The sequence below is a fragment of the Cebidichthys violaceus genome, unplaced genomic scaffold (genome assembly GCF_023349555.1).
Source record: "Cebidichthys violaceus isolate CVI_PGR_0920_01 unplaced genomic scaffold, fCebVio1.0.p SCAF_4, whole genome shotgun sequence".
Lineage (NCBI taxonomy): Eukaryota > Metazoa > Chordata > Actinopteri > Perciformes > Stichaeidae > Cebidichthys > Cebidichthys violaceus.
The window spans coordinates 16,833,633-16,856,210 of NW_027176594.1; the positions used below are offsets into that span (position 1 = coordinate 16,833,633).

The 22,578-nt window shown below is 41.0% G+C and overlaps 1 protein-coding gene across 2 annotated transcripts in view; it reads left to right on the forward strand.

The window, feature by feature from the left end:
• The window catches only part of myh9a (myosin, heavy chain 9a, non-muscle), a 27,618-nt gene extending 6,246 nt beyond the window's left edge, over positions 1–21,372 (forward strand). For both annotated transcript variants that reach the window (XM_068727830.1, XM_068727831.1), the window contains 38 exons: positions 497–590; positions 1,038–1,058; positions 2,403–2,495; positions 2,791–2,854; positions 3,802–3,900; positions 4,188–4,331; positions 5,031–5,126; positions 5,273–5,349; positions 5,635–5,829; positions 6,240–6,413; positions 6,618–6,791; positions 7,386–7,500; positions 7,977–8,167; positions 8,489–8,610; positions 8,885–8,954; positions 9,050–9,210; positions 9,325–9,433; positions 10,075–10,206; positions 10,377–10,583; positions 10,680–10,817; positions 10,942–11,065; positions 11,541–11,712; positions 11,840–12,052; positions 12,239–12,383; positions 13,469–13,675; positions 13,833–13,937; positions 14,470–14,622; positions 14,865–15,113; positions 15,552–15,764; positions 16,004–16,216; positions 16,368–16,529; positions 17,011–17,139; positions 17,556–17,644; positions 17,903–18,026; positions 18,446–18,654; positions 18,891–18,999; positions 19,168–19,340; positions 20,309–21,372. In XM_068727830.1, coding sequence (XP_068583931.1) covers positions 497–590; positions 1,038–1,058; positions 2,403–2,495; positions 2,791–2,854; positions 3,802–3,900; positions 4,188–4,331; positions 5,031–5,126; positions 5,273–5,349; positions 5,635–5,829; positions 6,240–6,413; positions 6,618–6,791; positions 7,386–7,500; positions 7,977–8,167; positions 8,489–8,610; positions 8,885–8,954; positions 9,050–9,210; positions 9,325–9,433; positions 10,075–10,206; positions 10,377–10,583; positions 10,680–10,817; positions 10,942–11,065; positions 11,541–11,712; positions 11,840–12,052; positions 12,239–12,383; positions 13,469–13,675; positions 13,833–13,937; positions 14,470–14,622; positions 14,865–15,113; positions 15,552–15,764; positions 16,004–16,216; positions 16,368–16,529; positions 17,011–17,139; positions 17,556–17,644; positions 17,903–18,026; positions 18,446–18,654; positions 18,891–18,999; positions 19,168–19,340; positions 20,309–20,417 — 5,374 coding nt within the window. In that variant the 3' untranslated portion in view covers positions 20,418–21,372. The remainder of the gene's footprint in view (positions 1–496; positions 591–1,037; positions 1,059–2,402; positions 2,496–2,790; positions 2,855–3,801; positions 3,901–4,187; positions 4,332–5,030; positions 5,127–5,272; positions 5,350–5,634; positions 5,830–6,239; positions 6,414–6,617; positions 6,792–7,385; positions 7,501–7,976; positions 8,168–8,488; positions 8,611–8,884; positions 8,955–9,049; positions 9,211–9,324; positions 9,434–10,074; positions 10,207–10,376; positions 10,584–10,679; positions 10,818–10,941; positions 11,066–11,540; positions 11,713–11,839; positions 12,053–12,238; positions 12,384–13,468; positions 13,676–13,832; positions 13,938–14,469; positions 14,623–14,864; positions 15,114–15,551; positions 15,765–16,003; positions 16,217–16,367; positions 16,530–17,010; positions 17,140–17,555; positions 17,645–17,902; positions 18,027–18,445; positions 18,655–18,890; positions 19,000–19,167; positions 19,341–20,308) is intronic.
• The last annotated feature ends 1,206 nt before the right edge of the window (positions 21,373–22,578 follow it).

The window sequence follows — 22,578 nt, forward strand, 5'->3', positions numbered from 1 at the left end:
AACAGCTTTTTTCCTTGATTCCTTTTTTGCACCGATTCATACAGATAGATGCCCGTTGGTTGTAGGATCAAGCATGAATTTAGTTTTCCTTCAAGACCCGATTGACTCAAGTCGAACTGAGTGCAACTGAACTACATTTCTCTCAACAAAACAATCTTACCTTTTAGCTTAATTTAGTGGGTTTTTATCACATGATTATCAGCAGATTAAGTTTGCCAGTTGTCAGTGAATTGTAGATGTTAAAGTTATCAGTGTTTTACGAGCACTTGCTGATTTTCTCACCCATGTTTGGTAAAATAAATATGTTCAAAGTTCGTTCTTGACCTTGGAAGCAGTTTTCTTGTTTTATATTTATGTCTGCTATGAGGGGAAAAAAAAGTAGTTTTTATTGTAAACCATGTCTTTTATTCTTGTCACTTTTAATGCCTGATCAAAATGTTCAGTGTGCGGACTTCTCTGGTACATATAATGTGTCTAAATCTTTCTGTCTCTACAGTGGGGAATCGGGAGCTGGGAAAACAGAAAATACCAAGAAAGTCATTCAGTATCTTGCCCACGTTGCCTCATCTTTCAAGTCCAAGAAAGAGCAGGTCAGTAAAAACTTAACTTTTTCTTTTTCGTTCCCTCTTCCTGACTCTCTCTCCTGATGGTTTGTCTGAAGATTTAGAAAGACCTGGATGGAAACCCCCTTTATTTTACCTCTCCTCCCTGTTCTTCCCCTGATATCCATGTGGGTCCATCTCTATGAAGCAGTCTACCTGAACGAGCTGCATATAGCAGCGACTGTGCATTCCTCTTTCAGGCCTTGACGTGCCTGCCTCGCGTCCTCTGAGTAAAAGTGAAATGGAATGAATGTGCCTGCTTGTACTCGTACTTTTATATGTAGGTTGTTTCACAGGTTTTTACAAGAAATATTAGATGTATCATTTCTTTGTGGTACATCAGGTGACCCCAGGTTTCCTCTGCAGGTATGTAATATGTGTGCTGAAGTTGGTATGAAATGTGTTGAACTCTGTCCTTTTTCACCTCTTCTCCAGGGCAATGCAGTTTTATCACATGTGAGTTCATCTCTTTGACTCCATACGGTTGGTGTCTGACTCTTTATGCACATGCACTTCTCTACTAACGGGAAACGCCGTATTGTCTTTGTCTGGGTTTTGGAGTAAAGGCATTCAAATATTACTTGAATATAATACATAATCCCTAGGCAGGTACATGGGACATTTCTGCAGCAGTTTTTTTTTTATTTTTATTTTTTTAACCATTTTTATTATACTATATTTATCCCGTTAAGGGGGAAATTTGTCTCTGCATTTGACCCATCCCTGTATCAGGGAGCAGTGGGCTCCCCATGACAGGCGCCCGGGGAGCTGTTAGGGGGACAGTGTCTTGCTCAAGGACACTTCGACTCAGAACACATCCCAGCCAAGGATCGAACCGTCAACCTTCCAGTTACCAGACAAACTTGGCTTAGCATACTGCCTGGAAATGTAGGAAACAGCTAGCCCCTTAAAACACAATTTGACATTTAACACTTTGGGTTTTGTGCCGTTACCGTTGGACAGAAGCAGGCTAGCAATTCTCCTCTGTTTTCAGTCTTTATGCTAAGCTAACTAGCTGTTGGCTTTAGCTTCATATTTAGCATACGGATATGAAAGTGGTATCAATGTTCTCATCAAACCCCTCATAAGCTTTCAGTAGGAGTTCAACAGTTTGTTGTAAAATGCAAACCTAAGTTTTCCATCATTATAGTCTGGTGTGGGTTTAGAGGATAAAGAGACCTGTCTGCTCAATGACTATTTCCCTTGTGGCAGTGAACTACCCATCGACACAGCAGAGTAGTTGAGCAGTAACCTTATCAGAGGTTTGTCCCAAATTCTGAAATACACCTTGGTGTGTGTCTGTGTGTGTGCCTATAGTTTTAAAGCCGTATTGGGTGACTATTTTATTCTCAATCTGGTCAGTCCCGATTTAATCATTATGTAGTAGTTTGTATCTATGAAGATTGTTTGGGGTGATCTTGGCTAACCGGCTTGTTTGTGCCTGCATGGACAGGGATGGTTTTACAGGAGTTTTTTTTTTTTTTTTTTTTTTTTTTTTTTTTTTTTTTTTTGCTTGAGTGGGCTTGCTGGTATGTGTGTTGGAATGTGTGTGTGTGTGTGTGTGTGTGTGTGTGTGTGTGTGTGTGTGTGTGTGTGTGTGTGTGTGTGTGTGTGTGTGTGTGTGTGTGTGTGTGTGTGTGTTTGGGCAATGATAACATCCCCTGAGGTTTTTTTAGAAGCCATTGCAGGCTGCAAGTAAATGCACGATTTTTAAGCTGCGCTTGCCTGACTAATTTGCAGCTTAGTCTCAGAAACTATAAACAACAGTAACTTATTTATCATGACTGTCTTCTCCGTCAGGGGGAACTGGAGAAACAGCTGCTGCAAGCCAACCCCATCCTGGAGGCCTTCGGCAACGCAAAGACCGTCAAGAACGACAACTCTTCAAGATTTGTAAGAAAACGAATCGAAGCCCCATGAAAACTTAATTGTTTTCTGAATAACATAACGTTTATGTCTAATAAGCACCGTTCCAAATAAACAGCATTAGATATTATTAGGTTTGAGTTAAACACCCTGCCCACTTCAAACCAGTGAGAAGAGCACAGACAAAATGTGCACAAATCTTTGAAACTTTGGCAGATTATTTTGTGTTCATGTAGAGAAGCTGACTGAAAATAGGGCCTTTTTAATGTTTTTTGTTTTAGTACTGCATATCAAAATTATTTAAATTTGTTTTCTCTTGTAGGGAAAATTCATCAGGATCAACTTTGATGTCAATGGATACATTGTTGGAGCCAATATCGAAACTTGCATCCTTTTTTTACAAGTATGCTACTTACTTACTGGAATAACCTGCTAGGTGGCCCAAGTGCAAATAGGAGCTTCCCTCAACCCATATGTGATAGAAACCAGGGGCACAGAGCCATGACATCATTTTAGACTTTAGAATTTTAGAATGTCGTAAATTCCAGTAAGATACAGACTTATCCCGACAGACTTGTGAATCCTCTACAAGACAGGGCCACCAGGTGGGGTTAAAGTGCAGATGCAAGAGTAACCTTAGTCCCATACCTCTCAATTTTTTTAATTGTCCTTTAGTGCAGGGGTCTTCAGCGTTTTCAGGCCAAGCACCCCCAAACTGATAGAGAGATGGAGCAGGGACCCCCTACTATATACAGTATATTGTATAAAATTGTGTTTTATATTAAGCTGGGCCTAGTGCCATGTATAAACACACCTTGTAATTGTGCATTCAATACTAAGCTATTGAAATAATACACAGGTTCATATATTCATGTTTTTATTTTAAAGGTACAGTGAGTAGGGCGGCCGTGCCACTGCCATTTAGAAACCTACCTTGTATGATAATCATGCATACAAGGTATTCAAATTGACGTTTTTATTTTAAACATAAATGTGGAAACAAAAATGAGTGATGGCCTATTAGTGCCACTGCCATGCATAACCATACCTGTTAGCTTGCATACAATGCTGAACTATTAAAATAATGGACAGATTCATGTTTGGTAAAAAAATATAAAATTGTCTAATCAACCAAAAATTTTGCGGACCCCCTGCAGTACCTCCGGACCCCCTGTTGAAGACCTCTGCTTTAGTGCATATTACCAAAAAAGTTTAGAAATGAATCACATTACCTCAAAAAACATGTGGGTTGATCCAGTTGTGCTTCTATACACTTAAAGATGCTGTTGTCTTGCTGCGTTTGCATGTTTGTCCTTGACTGAAATGTTACCAGATCTGCTGGAGAAGTCTCGGGCCGTCCGACAAGCTAAAGATGAGAGGAGCTTCCACATCTTTTACTACATGCTCAGTGGAGCGGGGGACAAGCTGCGCTGTGAGACATTTTATTACAACGGGAATCTGTCCAACTGGGATACGTTTATTGATGTTTACTGAACTTGTTCAAGAGCTGGTACATTTATTAAGCAACTTGTAGAGATACATGGGAAGTAGCTGATTTAGTCGACCAATATTGAAAACTGAGCTGCTCGGTTCAGTTATTAGTGTCTGTAATACAATGGGGCTGAAGTTGTAGCCACATAAAAACATACTGCCAGATTTGTCTCTGCTTAAAATGGTCAATTCTTCCTAAATGGTTCTCTCCCCTTTTTCACTGTCTAGCTGAGTTGTGTCTGGAGGATTACAGCAAGTACCGTTTCCTGTCCAATGGAAACGTGACGATACCTGGCCAGCAGGACACGGACATGTTCACTGAGACCATGGACGCCTTTCAGATCATGAGCGTCCCAGAAGAGGAAAGAATTGGTACCTAATCATTGTTTTGTTTTTTTCAAACTTATTTATAGGGCTGTGACTAAGGATTTATTTCATTATCAATCAAAGGTTCCCTGTGGAGTTTGGGTGGGTGCCCGGTTTGTTTATCTCATGCACGAGGATGCGCACACGCGTGACACATGACGCACATTCCCATCAATGGTTTCATACCTTTCCACTGATGTACAGGTGTCTGTAATGCTCCAGCAATGTGCCAGCAAAGACGGGGAAGAAGAAGACTGGAAGCTAGTAAATGTGGATGTAAACAATGCAGAATTTAAAATACTTTTAAAAAAAATCAGCTTAGCATATGTTTTTTTTTTGTTTTTGTTTTTTAATGAGGAAGAAAATGCATTTGACACATTTGTTAGAGTTCACTCCTCTCATTTGAGCAGGTGGTCCCAGCAAATGTTGGCATTTTTACTCCGCTACTAGCCGCTGGTTCATTTTCCATTGACTCATTGATTAATCAACTAATTGCTGCAGCTCATTTATATAAGTGGATGTTCTTTTAAAGAGTTGTTTTAAAATATCTAAATAATATACACAATGAGTTTCTAGTTTGTTTGTTGTTTTTGGGGGTTTTCAAATCGGGTGAGATCATCAAACGTGTGGTACGGTGGCACATAATCTTCATCATGCGATTCTTTCCTCTGCAGCACACAGTGACCTCTTCTGTCTGTCTGTCAGGTCTGCTGAAGGTGGTGTCGGCCGTGCTGCAGTTGGGGAACATGACCTTCAAGAAGGAGCGTCACTCTGACCAGGCCTCCATGCCCGACGACACTGGTACGCTCATTTACACAGACATTCCACCATCATCATCATCATCATTTCCTCTGCGCATGCTGTCGGTCTCATTTTCTCAAACCTTCCCAATTCATCAAACATCCACCTTCACGTCCTGCATTGTGACCCCCATGTTTCACCCCCAGCTGCCCAGAAAGTTTGTCACCTGCTGAGCATCAATGTGACCGACTTCACACGAGCCATCCTGTCTCCCAGAATCAAGGTCTGCATGGCAATGAAAACATGATTGCTTCTTTGATATTCCATAATATAAATGTTTTTCAACTGATGATGGTTGCTTGATGCAAAATGTCCACCTTTTTGTCTGTCAATTTATGGATGCAATGTCAGGACATTTTAACCCTTTTTTTTTTACTTTTGTTTGAACATGGTGTGAATTTAGTTTCTTCATCCAAATTAAATAAAAGAGATTTTGTCAATTGCCTGTTTCTTTTTGTGATTATGACTTTAGTATTGCAGGATGACACTGGAGTATTTGTTTTTGCAGGTTGGCAGGGACTATGTCCAGAAGGCACAGACCCAGGAGCAGGCTGAGTTTGCTATCGAGGCTCTGGCCAAAGCCTCTTATGAGAGGATGTTCCGCTGGCTGGTCTTGAGGATCAATAAGGCCCTGGACAAGACCAAGAGACAGGGAGCCTCCTTCATTGGCATCCTTGATATTGCTGGATTTGAGATCTTTGAGGTGAGCTGTTCAGGGCTTGACAGACTGATAGCTATGCATCGTAACTCAAGTTCTGTGGTCAGAGAGAGCACTCTGATGGGGCTCAGCCACTCTGTGTGTTTGTGTCAGCAATACAGGACTCTGTTTTAATGCTGCATGCTATAGAGTGGTGTCAAAGTTGAATTTGATTAAAAGATGTGGGTTTAATTCACAACCAGAAGTCAATACAAAATTCCTTATAGAAATGAATGGGCAACAGGCGGACCTGTTGGTTGGGTCTTTAACAGTGTCCCTGTAAGACTCAGCAGGTAACACCTTATGATGAAGTCTGCAGCCCCGTCACACTCCAGGCGTGGAGGGCTTCTGACGAAAGTTGCAGATTTTTAATTATCTGTTGTTTGAGTAATGTTTTCTCTTATTCTCTCTTGCAGTTGAACTCATTTGAGCAGATGTGTATCAACTACACCAATGAGAAACTGCAGCAGCTCTTCAACCACACCATGTTCATCCTGGAGCAGGAGGAGTACCAGAGGGAGGGCATCGAGTGGAGCTTCATCGACTTCGGCCTCGACCTGCAGCCCTGCATCGACCTCATTGAAAAACATGTAAGAAGTCTCCCAGTTATTATTCCTCCTCAAGACTTGTACAGATTGCATGGACAGTATTTCCCTCAGCCTGAAGTAACACTTGAGATGAAGGTTACAAGCCTTTTTCTGCAGAAGTCACTGACTAAACACAAACTGAGGCATATGATTATTTGAACTGCAGACGGACTTATGTTTGTTTGTTTCTTCCTCCGTTTATCACAGGCCGGTCCTCCAGGCATCCTGGCTCTGCTGGATGAAGAGTGCTGGTTCCCTAAAGCCACAGACAAGAGCTTTGTGGAGAAGGTGGTTCAGGAGCAGGGGACAAACCCCAAGTTCCAGAAACCCAAGAAACTCAAGGACGACGCCGATTTCTGCATTATACACTATGCTGGAAAGGTCAATAATGATAAAGTTTATATTGTTGAGTTTGTTAAAGAGTGATGTTTTATTATTATTGGTGGACTAACATGACTGAAGTATTTTGATTTTGTAGTTGGTGGAGGGAGATCATATTTTAGCTACTTTATAACCTATTGGGTTGTTTGATCTAGAAGAAAGAACCATATTTAATTCAGTGATCGTATACTCTGTTAAAAAAAAATAAATAAATAAATAATCTCAATCTGCAGTTGAACTAGTATTTACATCCGTCATATAAATATGTATTGGAGTAAAAAGTACATTTTCCTCTTAGTATGAGTATAAAGTACTCAAGTAAAGTAAAAGCAGCTGAAAATTGTACTTGTTCTCGTAGTTGTTTTCAACCACTAGATGGCCACAACACATTTCCCTGGCTCAATTCTGAGTACACAAAGTAAGGCCACTGGTTACACACCGTAGACATTTGATTTGTAAATTAAGTCAATGTCCTAAATGTTCTGTGCTTCAGAATAAAACGGGACATCAAGCGTCATTAACTCAAAGTAACAATGATCTGGTAACCTCAACTTTGCAGTCTTTCATTTTAAACATGTCTCTCCTCTGGTGCAGGTTGACTACAAAGCAGACGCGTGGCTGATGAAGAACATGGACCCTCTGAATGAGTGTGTGGCATCTTTGTTCAACCAGTCTACGGACAAATTTGTTGCCGAGCTGTGGAAAGACAGTAAGTAACTCAATTTATTCAAAGTCACGTAGCGCTTACTGCTGTGTGCTACTGTTGATGCTGAAATTATTGGAGATGCAACATTTGATACCTGTTGAAGGTCCATGACTGGAACATCTTAGGCATTCCCAATAAACTTGGTGCTGACATTGTGCATGAATTTCATTTCATTTTTCTACACACTCAAGTGTGCAATGGACAAGACCTAGTTTGGATCTGTCGCATTAAAATAACCCTCAATTTGTTTGTCAGTAAAATATAAATACTGAGATGCACCAATAGTAGTAGGTTTTCAAATATTTGTTTTTGCCTTCTGGTGTTAATAATAAAATTAAAATAAAATGTATTTTATTATCTACGTACATGTGAAAGAAGTGAGTTACAAATATGTTTTCATTATGAGAAATAATGATTTAATTTCAGCATCATAAAACACACTGACAACATTGTTTTCCACCTTGTCCGTGTCCTGGCAGTGGACCGTATCGTCGGCCTGGATAAGGTGGCAGGAATGTCGGACTCAATTCACGGTGCATCCAGAACCCGTAAGGGCATGTTCCGCACCGTGGGCCAGCTGTACAAGGAGCAGCTGAGTAACCTCATGGCCACGCTCAGGAACACCAACCCGAACTTCGTCCGCTGCATCATCCCCAACCACGAGAAGAAGGTACAGAACAAAGAACGACACTCGTGGTACAAGTGAAGGAACATTCAATATAATGAACTACCAATGTGCGCTGGCATACTGGTGCTAATCAACTTTAACAAAGAAGAAAAGAACTAGAGATTAATGCTGGGAAAAGTCTTCTGCTTCACTTGACATCTGGGGATCCACCAGTTCTCATTAAAGTCCTGACACATTGTGCATTGGACAAGATTGTTTTGTTAATGCAGCATGATGTCACATATTTGTACAACGTATGACACCCTTATTTGCTAGACGCTCCATTCAGATGAAACACAATGATGCTTTTTGTTTCTTCATCAGGCTGGTAAACTGGAGCCTCACCTGGTTCTGGACCAGCTGAGGTGTAATGGAGTCCTAGAGGGGATTCGCATCTGCAGACAGGGCTTCCCCAACCGTATCGTCTTCCAGGAGTTCAGACAAAGGTGACAAACAATTACTATATATTTTACACACCCAATTAAAAACCCAGTCCTGGTCTAAACTTCATCAAGTTCTCAAGTAGGACAAACACGAAAAATTAAGACCAAAAAAAGAGAGATCATTCACAGACCTACATCCACAACAGTGAATGTGCCTTTAACTACATGACTACAAAAGGCCTGAAGTTAAAAAAAATAAAAAATAGGCACATTTAATTCTAAAAACAACTCCTGTCAAACTACTTGAGTAATTTAATTCTGCTTGTCTGTCTCTCAGGTATGAAATCCTCACTCCAAACGCCATCCCAAAGGGCTTTATGGACGGCAAGCAAGCCTGTGTGCTCATGGTAAGAACAATAAATCCGAAAAGAAATGGCTCATTGTTCTCCATTTCGAGGTTTGGGACTCATCATTGAGTCTCTTCATGTCTTCTTCATGTCAGATCAAAGCTCTGGAGCTGGACCCAAACCTGTTCCGCGTTGGACAAAGTAAAGTGTTCTTCAGAGCCGGAGTCCTGGCTCACCTGGAGGAGGAGAGAGACATAAAGATCACTGATGTGATCATCAGCTTCCAGGCCTTCTGCAGAGGATATGTGGCTCGCAAGTATGAAGGATTAGCACTGAACATATTTTATCAAGAAACATATTTGCATAGTTGAATGAATACATGGAACAGAACACACAAGATGGCAAAATATGTTATTGTTTTTGACTTCAGAGCCTTTACCAAGAGACAGCAACAGCTGACGGCCATGAAAGTTATCCAGAGGAACTGTGTTGCTTACCTGAAACTCAGGAACTGGCAGTGGTGGAGGCTTTTCACCAAGGTAAGAGATTAATGACTCTGCTCGTCACTGGACAACCCAATAACAGGGCAGCAGTAGTTGAACCATGCCGGTGTCATGGTTAAGAAAAATACACGTATCCAGATTTAAATGTTTTTGTTATTTCAACAAAACAAGCCAAAAGTATTGTTTTGAATCACTCTACAGACTTTAAAATCAGCTTATCATTTTTTTTATTGCAATATTATGAATCTCGGACAAAGCTGAGCAACGATTACTATGCTGCCATTTTTACAAAAGCTAAAGAAAGATCCTTTTTAAATAACTAAAAGAATATTGTTAGCAGACATGTCCCAAGTCGAGTTGCAAGCCCTCATTTTCGCAACTCTGCTCCATCTTGGACCCAAATCTGAATTCATCAGCTTTGGATATAGATATGTAGACTTTTGACTACATACTTTGACATCATTTGTGAGATATTGACATCTAAATCAGGCATATATTGATCACTGGCCTTTTATTGTACTGTAGCTGCACTTATAACTTAATGCAAACTTAATTATTTTTACACTTTTTATAAAGATTTCCGTTCGCCGTCTTCAGTTTCTCATGAGAGTGCCATTTCATCCACCCTAAAAAACATCGCCATATGCTCCAACGCCTTTTTTCTTTTTTTCTTCCAGGTGAAACCTCTGCTGCAAGTGACTCGGCAGGAAGAGGAGATGCTGGCCAAAGAAGAGGAACTGGACAAAGTGAGGGAGAGCCAAGAGCAGGCTCAGCAGCAGCTTCAAGAATTTGAGTTGAAGCAGCAACAGGTAGGAGTCTCCATGAAGACACTGGAGGGAGCTTAAGCTGTGGTCAGCCTTATTTTAAATAAGTGGCTTAATTAATTGGTCTATCTTCATTGAGTCATGAGTCTTCTTATTCAGAATGATGCAGCACCGAGATGTGATTATCCAGTCTCACTTTCTTTGACTCCCCGTAGCTGAATGCTGAGAAGTTAGCTCTTCAAGAGCAGCTCCAGGCAGAGACGGAGCTGTGTGCGGAGGCTGAGGAGATGAGATCTCGTCTGGCCACCAGGAAGCAGGAGCTGGAGGAGATCTTACATGACCTGGAGTCTCGCCTGGAGGAGGAAGAAGAGAGGGCCACCCAGCTGCAAACCGAGAGAAAAAAGATGCAGCAGAACATCACGGTCAGTTGAGTCCTGCGGGATACACAATGTGAGATGTGATGGGGAACAAAAAACTGAAAATGCTTCAATATTGCAAATTGTTTGTTGTTCATCCAGGACCTGGAACAGCAGCTGGACGAGGAGGAAGCAGCCAGACAGAAACTCCAGATGGAGAAGCTCACCACGGACGCCAAGCTGAAGAAGCTAGATGAGGACGTCATGGTGCTGGAAGACCAGAACAACAAGCTCCTCAAGGTCTCGTACAACATGTTAACGTAGCCCACACTTTCAGCATTCACCAGAAAAATGCAGCCTAAATAAACAAAACAATTTACACCTGGGCAATGAGTAATTTTTTTTTTTTTTTTTATAACCTCAGGAGAAGAAACAGATGGAGGAGAGGATCTCTGAGTTCACCACCAACTTGACTGAGGAGGAAGAGAAATCCAAGAGCCTGCAGAAACTCAAGAATAAACATGAAGCCATGATCACAGATTTGGAGGGCAAGTAGCCATTGTTTCATATATGATTCATAATTATTTTCGTTGTTTAAAATTCATTTTAATTTCATTTGTTTAATAAAAAAAAAATCGAACCATCACACCCATTTTATGAAGCAAGGGAGGTGCCATGGAGAGGAAAAACTTCAAAATTTCGCCCAAACGATATGAGAGACATGTGAACACAATCGAACTCTATTAATGTAGCCCATTGCAGAGGTTAATCAACAACAAAAAAGCACAGAGGCACTATATTTACATGTAGCTACTGTATATTTTCTATTAAGGAGTTTTTTTTGTTTTCTTTTAATTGTTTGGTGTTGTGAGTGTGAGAGCCTGTAATCGGATGTTATTATATTAGATTGAGGATGGACATTTTTTTTTTCTCCTTACACCTCCATGTCCATTTTTTTTATTTATTTTAACCTTTTGCAAGTAAAAGTAAATAACATTTGTGTTTCTGTCTTCTCGCACACAGATCGTCTAAGAAAAGAGGAAAAGGTGCGTCAGGAGTTGGAGAAGAACCGTCGTAAACTTGAGGGAGACTCCAGTGAGCTCAATGACCAGATGGCAGACTTGCAGGCTCAGATTGATGAACTCCGAGCTCAGCTGGCTAAGAAGGAGGAGGAACTCCTCGCTGCACTGTCCAGGTTTAACAAAAATAAATGCTTTTTTTTAACTTAAAGCTTTAGATGCAGTGAATGTTCTTGGAAGTGAGAACTAACACACGGAGTACCTGTTTGTCAATCTCATCCGTCCTCTCTATCTCACCTTCAGGATCGAGGAGGAGGCTGCAGCCAAGAACACGGCCCAGAAGAAGATCAGGGAGCTGGAGGCTCAGATCTCCGAGCTGCAGGAGGATCTGGAGCTGGAGAGGCAGGCGCGTGCCAAGGCTGAGAAACACCGCAGGGACCTGGGAGAGGAGCTGGAGGCCCTCAAGACTGAACTGGAGGACACTTTGGACTCCACCGCAGCACAGCAGGAGCTGAGGTAACGGTCAAAACTATGTAGTCTAACTGCCAGAAGTGTGGTGTTTTAAAAGTGTTAGATGGACAGATCGAAGTCTTCATGTGGAAGACTGACGGCAACATGAGTGTGCAAAGATTTATACATTTTATTTGTTTCGCTTCTCACTTCTCGTTGTTTCTTATTCACTTCCTCATTCTGTCTCTGCAGGTCCAAGCGGGAGGTGGAGGTCACCCATCTGAAGAAGAATCTGGAGGAAGAGGCCAAGATCCACGAGCAGCAGATGGCTGACATGAGACAAAAACACAACCAGGCATTTGACGAGCTCAATGAACAGCTGGAACAGGCCAAGAGGGTAATGGCAATGGCAATCGTATTTATGTAGCACATTTCATTAGAGGTAAACTCAAAGTACTCTACATTTTAAAGGCAGAATGTAAAAATACTGTATAGGCATAAACATAAGAACACAGGTAGCCTAAACAATATAAGCATGCAGCCAACCACACAGCAATGAAAAATAAAACGTCAACATAATCAAATAGAAACCCCTGTAAACACACACTCTTGACCTGGATCTAATTCTGGGTGCAGCGAGGATAATTCTGCCTGATGATCTGAGAGGCCTTATCAGGTTATAATAATGATAATAATAATATAATCAGTGAGCAAGTCAGAAATGTACTGAGGAGCTAAACCATTAAATGCTTTATAGACTATAAGCAGAATTTTGAATGTTGTCTGGTACTGAAATCCCTTCATTGGCTCCCGGTACCTGATATTTTTTTTTTTACATAAGTTATACAATGCTGTTCTGGTGATACTGGTAATGTGATGTTCAAAATTGAGATTGGTATCCAAAATAATACCAGGGTTTCTGACTACAGTGGGCAAGTGTGAATACATTTCCTGTCTCTGCTGGATGTCCAGAAACTTTTACAGCTGAATACAGACAAGACTGAGCTGCTTGTAGTTGGTACTAAAAGTCCATTAATATTAATTCAGTTTATTAGTTGGTTCACATTTCCCTTTCCTCTGATGATCTCAATCCTGTTAACTTTCAAATCATTCATATGCTGATGACAGACAGACAGATTTGAACAGTTTGGTAGGAATGGAATCAGGAGAACAGGTGCAAGATCGATCTTGCACTTGTCTTGCACCACTTGCATCGATCTTGCACCACCGATCGATCGATCGATCAAATTTTATTTAACAGTATTTTGTTCAGAAAAAGATTAGAAATTGCCACTCTGCACGGAGCTTTTAATAGTATTTTTAGTGTTCTTCATAAAGCAATGAAAGACAGATTTGAACAGTTTGGTAGGAATGGAATCAGGAGAACAGGTGCAAGAATGAATTGGGTGGTCAATAGAGGAGAATGCTTAACAAACATCTGAATAGCAACAATCACATGCTTCATGTATGCTGCTCCTGCAGAACAAGGCGTCTGTGGACAAAGCCAAGCATGCTCTGGAGAGCGAGTGGAACGAGTTGCAGATCGAGATGCAGACTCTGACACAAGGCAAAGGTGACTCTGAACAACGTCGCAAGAAGGCCGAAGCCCAGGTCCAAGAACTGCAGATCAAATACAGTGAGAGTGAACGACAGAGGCAGGAGTTTGCCGACAAGATGACCAAGATGCAGGTACAGTATTTCAAGGGCGGAGAACTGAGTGAATGGGAAGTAAAGGAAGAGTAGGTGGCGGAAAGGACGATAGTTTGTGATGATATTTCTGTTAGTATGGGTTGAGTGGCTAATTATATTTTGTCCATTATTAATTTTCTTTCTTTCTGGTGTCTAGTTGGAGGTAGACAATGTCAACAGCCTCCTGAGTGAAGCGGACAACAAGAACATCAAATCCAGCAAAGACCTTTCTGCAACCGAGTCTCAGCTGCAGGATGCACAGGTACAAACACAAATGCATGTTTATTGCGTCAAATGCACTCTTGTCTGAAACAAGAAGTCGATTACACATTTTGTTCCATAGATGGACATGCAGTATTGGCGTACAAGCGACACCGTATCTGCCACACATCTTTGCAACATGTTTGCATCACCCACACATCAAACTTCGCACTTGTTTTTTGTTTTTTTTCTCAGTCAAATTTGAACACAGAAATGATTCACGTTTTAAGATTCAGTGTGACTCCCACTTACCAAGGATATTTATATCCTTTATGTCCGTAAATCTGCTCAGAAATTCTGGAAAAAAGACGTTCCTTTTTAACTTAAAAGTAATCTAGTGATAGTCCCCATGAATGTGCAGAAACTCTTCAAACAGGAACTGTCAAGAGCTAATTCAGCATGACTTTTAATAGTGCAAATTTACTATGATGTGAACAAATGCATGCAAAACAACTAGAAACAAAACTTGAGTTCAAAGGGTTTTTAGCATGTTTTTTTCTGATGTTTTGTCTTTTTTCTTCTCTTACCTCCAGGAGTTGCTCCAAGAGGAGACTCGTCAGAAGCTCGCCCTCTCCAGCCGCCTGAGGCAGCTGGAGGATGAACAGAACAACCTGCGGGAGATGCTGGAGGAAGAGGAAGAGGGCAAGAAGAACGTGGAGAAGCAGATCACCACTCTGCAGACCCAGGTCGGTGCACAGTGTCACGCTCTCTGTCACATCGCACTCAACAGCAGTTTTTGAAATTGTACTGTGTTCTCAGATCTTTATTATTCAAGAGAGTTGATTTCAGACTGTCCCCAAATCAGTGATGGATAAGGACATCCTCCCTCCCGTAGCCTTGATTCATTCATCAGATTCCACAATCTCCCCGAACTTTCACAGATTTTTCTTCTTGTCCTTCTAATGCCCTCCTTCTTTCATGTCTTCAGCTGGCAGACTTGAAGAAGAAGCTGGAAAATGAGACCTTGTCCGTGGAGGGGGCAGAGGAGGGCCGCAAGCGATCACAGAGGGAGTTGGAAAGCGTGATGCAGCAGCTGGAGGAGAAGACGGCAGCTTACGACAAACTGGACAAGACAAAAACCCGTTTACAGCAGGAGCTGGATGACCTCATAGTGGACCAGGACCACCTGAGGCAGATCGTCTCCAGCCTGGAGAAGAAGCAGAGGAAGTTTGACCAGGTATCATGTCAACAGTGTATTTTGTGCACAGAGCAAAAACAAGTAATTCAGCAAAAGGCTGCATATTTCTCTTTTGGCAGTTGAAAGGGTTAGGATGAGATTATATTTAATTTAACCAGGTATGTTTTGTAACCTGTTTTGAAAGGAAGACCTGGTTTAAGACTGCATAAAACTTTGCAGACAAAAAAGTAAAAGCAAAACTCAAGCAACAGATATAATTATACAAAAATGAATCACAACAGCAATAAGTGTCATCAGATTATATAGAAAAAACTAATCTGAAAATGTGGGATCATTATTCTCAAATAGTTTTGAATACACTGTTCGCTTCACCACAAAATGTCACCTTTTTTTCAAAAGTGTTAAGTTTAAAAAATAAATTAAAAAAAAAAAGTTTTCAGTGTGCTGTAACTGCCTCTCCTGGTGTCTTCTCCCTAGATGCTGGCCGAAGAGAAAACTATTTCTACTCAGTATGCAGAGGAGCGTGACAAGGCCGAGGCTGAGGCCAGGGAGAAGGAAACGCGAGCGCTGACACTGGCCCGCGAGTTGGAGACCATGTCAGACCTTAAAGACGAGCTGGACCGGACCAATAAGCTGTTTAAAGCTGAGATGGAAGACTTGGTCTCCTCAAAGGATGATGTTGGCAAGAGTGTAAGAGAAAAAATGCAATTTGACATCTTTTGGTGCACGGAGAGCTGGAATTAATTGTTTTGGGCTAAAAATGTCAACCTTGGAAACGTATGTTTGTTTTTTTAAAGCTAAAGAGATTGCATCATTGCTCTCAGCAAAATTAAAGCAGGCTGTTGCTCATAATCATTGGCAGCATTGCCCCTCTTCACTGAATGCTGAAAAACGCTGATTGTGTAACAATGCAACCTCCTTGTCCGCAGGTTCACGAGCTGGAGAGGTCAAAGCGTGCCATGGATCAGCAGCTGGAGGAGATGAGAGTTCAGCTGGAGGAGCTGGAGGATGAGCTGCAGGCCACGGAGGACGCCAAACTGCGTCTGGAGGTCAACATGCAGGCCATGAAGGCCCAGTTTGACCGAGACCTGCAGGCCAGAGATGAGCAGGGAGAGGAGAGGAGGAAACAGCTGGTTAAACAGGTACGAAACGATACTCTAAACTGACTTTTTCCCCACAAAGGGTTGCACAGTTGTATACAAAATTAAATTTCTGCGTACCTTTTGCTTGCAAGAAAATGTTATAGTTTTAGTGACTAAATCGCAAATCAAAATGATTTTTCCTGCCCTTCAGGTGCGTGAGATGGAGGTGGAGCTGGAAGATGAACGCAAGCAGCGTTCTCAGGCTCTCTCGTCCAAGAAGAAACTGGAGATGGACCTGGGAGAGCTCGAGATCCAGATCGATGCTGCCAACAAGGGCCGTGATGAGGCCCTAAAACAGCTGAAAAAACTCCAGGTGATCTAGGCCTCCAATGTGCTCACACATAAGCAAACGAATTGCCAAAGTGAGATTGGCTCATAACCCATAATTGAATCACTAGTTTAACTGAGAAATTAACATAAACGGACACAATGACAAATGAAAACAAAACGCGGTTGAGCCTCATATCACTTCCAAGTTAGTTGACAGGACTTATAATAGTCAGACTAACACTAAAAAAAATGTACTGCAAGTTATTAATGTGTTCTGATGCTATTTACACATTTGACAATAAATCACACCTTTCAGAATATAGGCCACCTGTTTTCATAAACATAAAATGAGATATTATCTTTAACCCAGTGTTCAGTTATACATGGGGACATACCAGTAACTTGAATAAAAAAATTACAGTTTGGTCCACCTGCCACTTCAGAAGTGAGTAGGCAGTCCTGTCACACACTGATTAGTGAATCCCGCACAATGATTGGTGTCTAACCGCATGTCTACTCTCTAGGCTCTCATGAAAGAGCAGATGAGAGAGCTGGAAGAGCTGCGTTTGTCCAGAGACGAAGTTGTCAACGGAGCCAAGGAGACCGAGAGGAAGCTCAAGGTCATGGAGGCAGACGCCCTGCACTTCCAGGAGGTATGAAAGTAATAATGGGACACCTGAATAAACGGACATCATTTCATATTAGCATATGAGAACTTTGTTAGTACACTGGCTTCAAGATTCAACGTTGTTTTTATTGCCTCCTGAGGGGGAACACTTTTTGGATTAAATGGAATAACAACAAACGTGTCACAAAAGACACTTGAGTAAATAAATGTATTGGTACAAAATGCATACTGATATACACTGATATTAGTGTATAGAGGGGCATTGGAACGCTGGCTTTATTCAGTTCAGTGGAACGTGATTGTTTTAACTTGTTTTTTGCTGTCCACTGTATGGAGTCTAACTAGCTCAAATTGCCACATTGCTTCCAGGTAGCTGTCCCAACTGTTTAGTATTAAGCTTTGAAGTTTAAATCCTTTCTTTGTGTCTTCTGCTTCCTGCAGGAGCTGGCCACTGCAGAGAGAGTCAAGAGACAGGTTCAGAGCGAGAGAGATGAGCTCCAGGAAGAGATTAGCAGCAGCAACACCAAGAAGTATGAACCAAAACATAGTATTGAAATAAAAACATGTAAAATGCACCCAAGAATATAGATAAATGCATCCATGCTGCTTGTAACAAAATAATTTCCCCTCGCGGGATCAATAAAGTTAGTATCTATCTATCTATCTATCTATCTATCTATCTATCTATCTATCTATCTATCTATCTATCTATCTATCTAATTTCACAGCAACAAAGGAAATCTGTCTGTATTAATTTACTGTCGCTCCTCTTCCTCACTCGTTTCCAGTTCGCTGCTGGCAGATGAGAAGAGGAGGCTGGAGTCTCGTATCACCCAGCTGGAGGAGGAGCTGGAGGAAGAGCAGCTCAACACCGAGATGGTCAACGATCGTATGAAGAGAAGCACACTGCAGGTACGGACACACAGCATCGCAGATATGTTGATCATGTGAGCTGATCATTTTATCATTTTGTTTGCAAGTAGGAGAAAACATTTAGTGTTCAGTATAAAAGGAAGGAATGTGTTTACACTCAGGGGGGGTTGGAGCTCGTTGTCACAAGGTTGGCAGATCGATCCCCAAGCCCACTGCTCCTAAATACCTACCTTTTTTATTTTTAAGTTTGATACCTCTAGCATCAGTAATAACACCACGCCTGAACATATACATTTTTTTTATTTTTATCAGGATGAAATCCTTGGCAAATGTCTAAAGTTATTGTCAGCTGGACTTTGCGGTGAAGAAACAACACAGCGATTAACGATTTTTAAAGGAATACCCAGGGTGACTGAAGTCTTTGACAGTGCTTCTCCACTGCACGTTTCTGACTTTAGGCCGAGCAGCTGACCACGGAGCTGGCTGAAGAACGCAGCAGCTCCCTGCGGCTGGAGGGGGCTCGCTCCCAGATGGATCGCCAGAATAAGGAGCTGAAACTGAAGCTGCAGGAGCTCGAGGGAACCATCAAGTCCAAGTATAAATCCTCCATCACCTCCTTGGAGGCCAAGATCGCTATGCTGGAGGAACAGCTCGACATAGAGTCAAAGTGAGTGCCAGTGCAATGGACACTTTGAAATATCATTCCATTTTTATTTTGACTGGTTTCCCAACTGACCACAACAGTTGTCAGTTGTTTTTTTTGGTGTTCCAAAAAAAATACCTGGATCCTAAAAGTTTCAGTAATTGTGTCCGTGTACTCATGATTTAGTACAGACTGATATATAGTGAATTCATCAAAAAAGCCCCATACTGCGTCCTCACTGCTTTTCCTACTCAATTCAGGGAGCGCCAGCAGGCCTCCAGGTTGACCAGGCGCACAGAGAAGAAGCTGAAAGAGGTGTTGCTACAGGTCGATGATGAGAGGCGCAACACAGACCAATACAAAGACCAGGTAAGACTCATCGCTAATCTCCTTTTTTTTAGATTGTTGAAGGGAGGACAGAGGAGTCCTGTTGTGTAGTTTGTTCCTGACTCAAATCCTTGCTGATGTGCTTGTACTGTCTTTGGCACTTGTCCCTCTGTTGGTGCTCTCCTCACTTAGTGAAACTTGTCTCTGCAGGCGGAGAAGACGAACAGCCGAATGCGTCAGCTGAAGCGTCAGTTAGAGGAGGCAGAGGAGGAGGTGACACGATCCAACGCCCAACGTAGAAAGATGCAGAGGGAGCTGGATGAAGCCAATGAATCGGCAGACACGATGAACCGGGAAGTCAGCACTCTGAGGAGCAAGCTCAGGTAGAGGCCCCTATTATATTTTTATTAAGAATTCTTCATCATTAAAGCATTCACTCATTCCATTGCCCCATCCCTTCACCCCAGCACACGCATACATCCTCTCAACTTACCATTAATGTCAATATTCCATCATAGCTTCAGTTCACATACAGAAATATATCTTTCTATAGAGATAACTCCCCCTCTATTTCTTTTGTATATTGTTAACAAGGTTGCTCCATTCTTTTTTTGCTGCGGTCATTATTAAAAGTATTAATTTCTTTCCACTATTACATTTTTTTGAGCATTGCTACGTCTCCAAATATAGATATTCAGGGTCCGGTGTAATTACTTTCTGTAATGTTTCTGACATGCGTTTATTAAATAAATGTAGCACATACTGCAGCTGCCCTTCATTTGAGACGTACTTCCTCATATTATTACACTTTGAACTTTGCGGTGTGTGTGTGTGTGTGTGTGTGTGTGTGTGTGTGTGTGTGTGTGTGTGTGTGTGTGTGTGTGTGTGTTAATGCATGCAATGAATTATGTTAAATTGTAATAGATGTTCCCATTCTTTCAGCATATATTCATATGTAACGTTTTTCCCCATTTATGTTTTGTGCTGTACAGAGTGGTTAATTTCGCTGCCCTTAGCATTTTTGAAATGTTTCCCTTTTGTGAGTTTGCATTCAGAATAGTTGAGACTGCAAATGTGAAATAGAAAGCTCGCATTGCATGCTGGGGATGTGAATTTTCGAAGAGGGTCAATCGAAAACGAAGCTGCATTAAGTTGCTGAAAGTTCTGTTTAGAAGTCTTGGAGTAGTGCTGCTTATGTGGGGAAAAAAAAGTTGTATAAAGCCTTTTGTGGCTGCATAATCTTATTTTTTAATATATTCATTAATACTGTACGTCTCGTCTTCTCTACTTGTATAGAGTATCTGTGCAGCACCTGACTGTTTGATCCATTATGTATTTGTTTGTTTTAAAGACGTGGGGACGTGCCTTTCAATATGCGTCGTATCATAAATCGCACTGGCCTGGACAGCGATGAGGATGTGGACGTGAAGACTGAGACACCTGAGCCTGCACCTGAGTGAACGGAGGAGGGCCAAGAGGGAAATAATACAATGACCACAGTCAACATGCAGATAGTTTAAAAAAAAAAAAAAAAAGCCATGAAAGCTATTAAGACTTTTTTTAGAGGATTTAGCCATGTATTCCCCTTGACATTTGTCGTGTAGCCTTATTGTTGCTTTCCATAAAATACATTTATGTGTGGCCAAAAAAATCTATTTCAACTCAGTGAATGTAAGCGGTATTTTTCTAAGGCTTTACACATGCTTTTGTCTATTTTTCTACTTAATGGGTATATTATATAGTATCACACTTGTAACAAGCCATTGCAATTCATTATTTTTTTTGTGCTTGAGGTTTATGTGCAGTTGCTGTACCATTTTTGGGGGGGAAACACTGGACATTTTATGCTTGTTTTGCACACAAATATGGGTCTTTTGGGAGTTTTTGATGCAGTTTGAAACTGTGGTTCACATTTGGTATTGTTAGCATGAATCTGCTTTTGTACTGTAGGCTTTTCCTCTCACTGTGACATAATTTTGTGTTATTACCTCAACTAATTTTGCTCAACGCCAACACAGACAATGGACACGAGATTGGAAATTGTTCAGTTCATCAGAGGTGGTGTAGTCGAAAAAGGTGAATACGTTGGTAGAAATGTTGTACCATCATCTATGATAGCTTGGTTGATGTATCATTTTTCTCTGGTTTTACACTTTATGGATTGTTGGTGGTGGGCCATCACGTTGTAGCTCTCACTGTACTATGTTTAGCGCTATGCTTAGCATAGCAGAGGGGGGCTTCTATTAGCACATTATCCTCTCAATGTTTCATGCATATTTTAGATAAAATCTGATACCCTACCAGTGTATTATCAAACCAATTACATGTCATAGTGATGCCAATATTTTAAGGCTAATCTATATTTCAACAAATGCCTTAAATGCAATAAATTGACAAATTATCAAATGCATTTGACTTCCTCGTCTCGTGTGACTTTTGTCAATTTGAAAAGTTTGGGCTGAAAGAGTAGGGCTAGTTTTTCCCAAGTCGGTCTTAAAACACTACTTGCATGCCAATGCGCACACTGAAACCATTATCGTCTTGTCTAACTGGCTGTGAAAAGAGCCCCTCTTAGGGGAAAAATTCCCTCTGTGTTCATTTCTTCTCAAAGTAAACCTGAGTAAATTATTGCCCTAAATAAGGAACGACTTATAATGGCTTGAAAAAAAGAAAAGCTGCCTTCTATTGCAAATATTTCTTGGTCTCAGCAAGCATCCCATCAGCAATGGAGTCTTTGAACCTTTATAGTGTCTGAGGTTGAACATTCAACTGCAGCGAGTCCTCTCCTGTGAGACTAAATGCAGCTCTCCAAAAACATTGATTTGTGAACGAAACCTACACCTTTGTACACTTTAACTGATGTTAAACTAAATATTGTAGTATTAAGGGAGGGTACGCTGGTTTGATTGTGATAGGAGGATTTGTCTCAGGTTTGTACAGCATAGGACCTCAAAAGATTAAGTCACAGTAGTCGGATATAATCTGCCAGTTGATTTATGCTTCTACATTACCCATTGATGAGAGGACTTCATGATTCTTTTTTCCTTTTTTGAATTAACGATTTATAACTAAAACATTTGGGGCTACTAAGCCACACTGCGACGGTTCTCACGTATGTAGGCTGTGAATTACACAAACATCTTAAAATCCCACGGAGCCCTTAAGTGTTTAAGACATTACATGATATCACTCATTACATTTCTGTATTCATGCATAGTTATTTATTTTATAATGTATTTATGTAACATTGAGACTCAATAATAGTCAGGCACATGTTTTTTAGGGAGGTTAAATTGTTGGATTGAAATTCAAATCATTAAATTTACACTGCATTAAGTTTTGCTGATGGAATTAGACTTTTAGTGGTTTAAAGTAATTCCATTTAGTGGTTTAAATAAATAAAGTTAAATGGTTGCAGGATAATGTACAGTACGATACATGCATTGTATCAAATGTGTTTTTCAACTAATTATACATTCAAATTCTTTTCATACGAGGACTGACACACGGTACAACAGCGACACTCTGAGGCCACTGTTAGACATGCATTGTGCACATACTAACTGGCTTTGTTTTTGTTGTTTTTAAGAAATTCTAACAAACAGCAGAATATGAACTCTA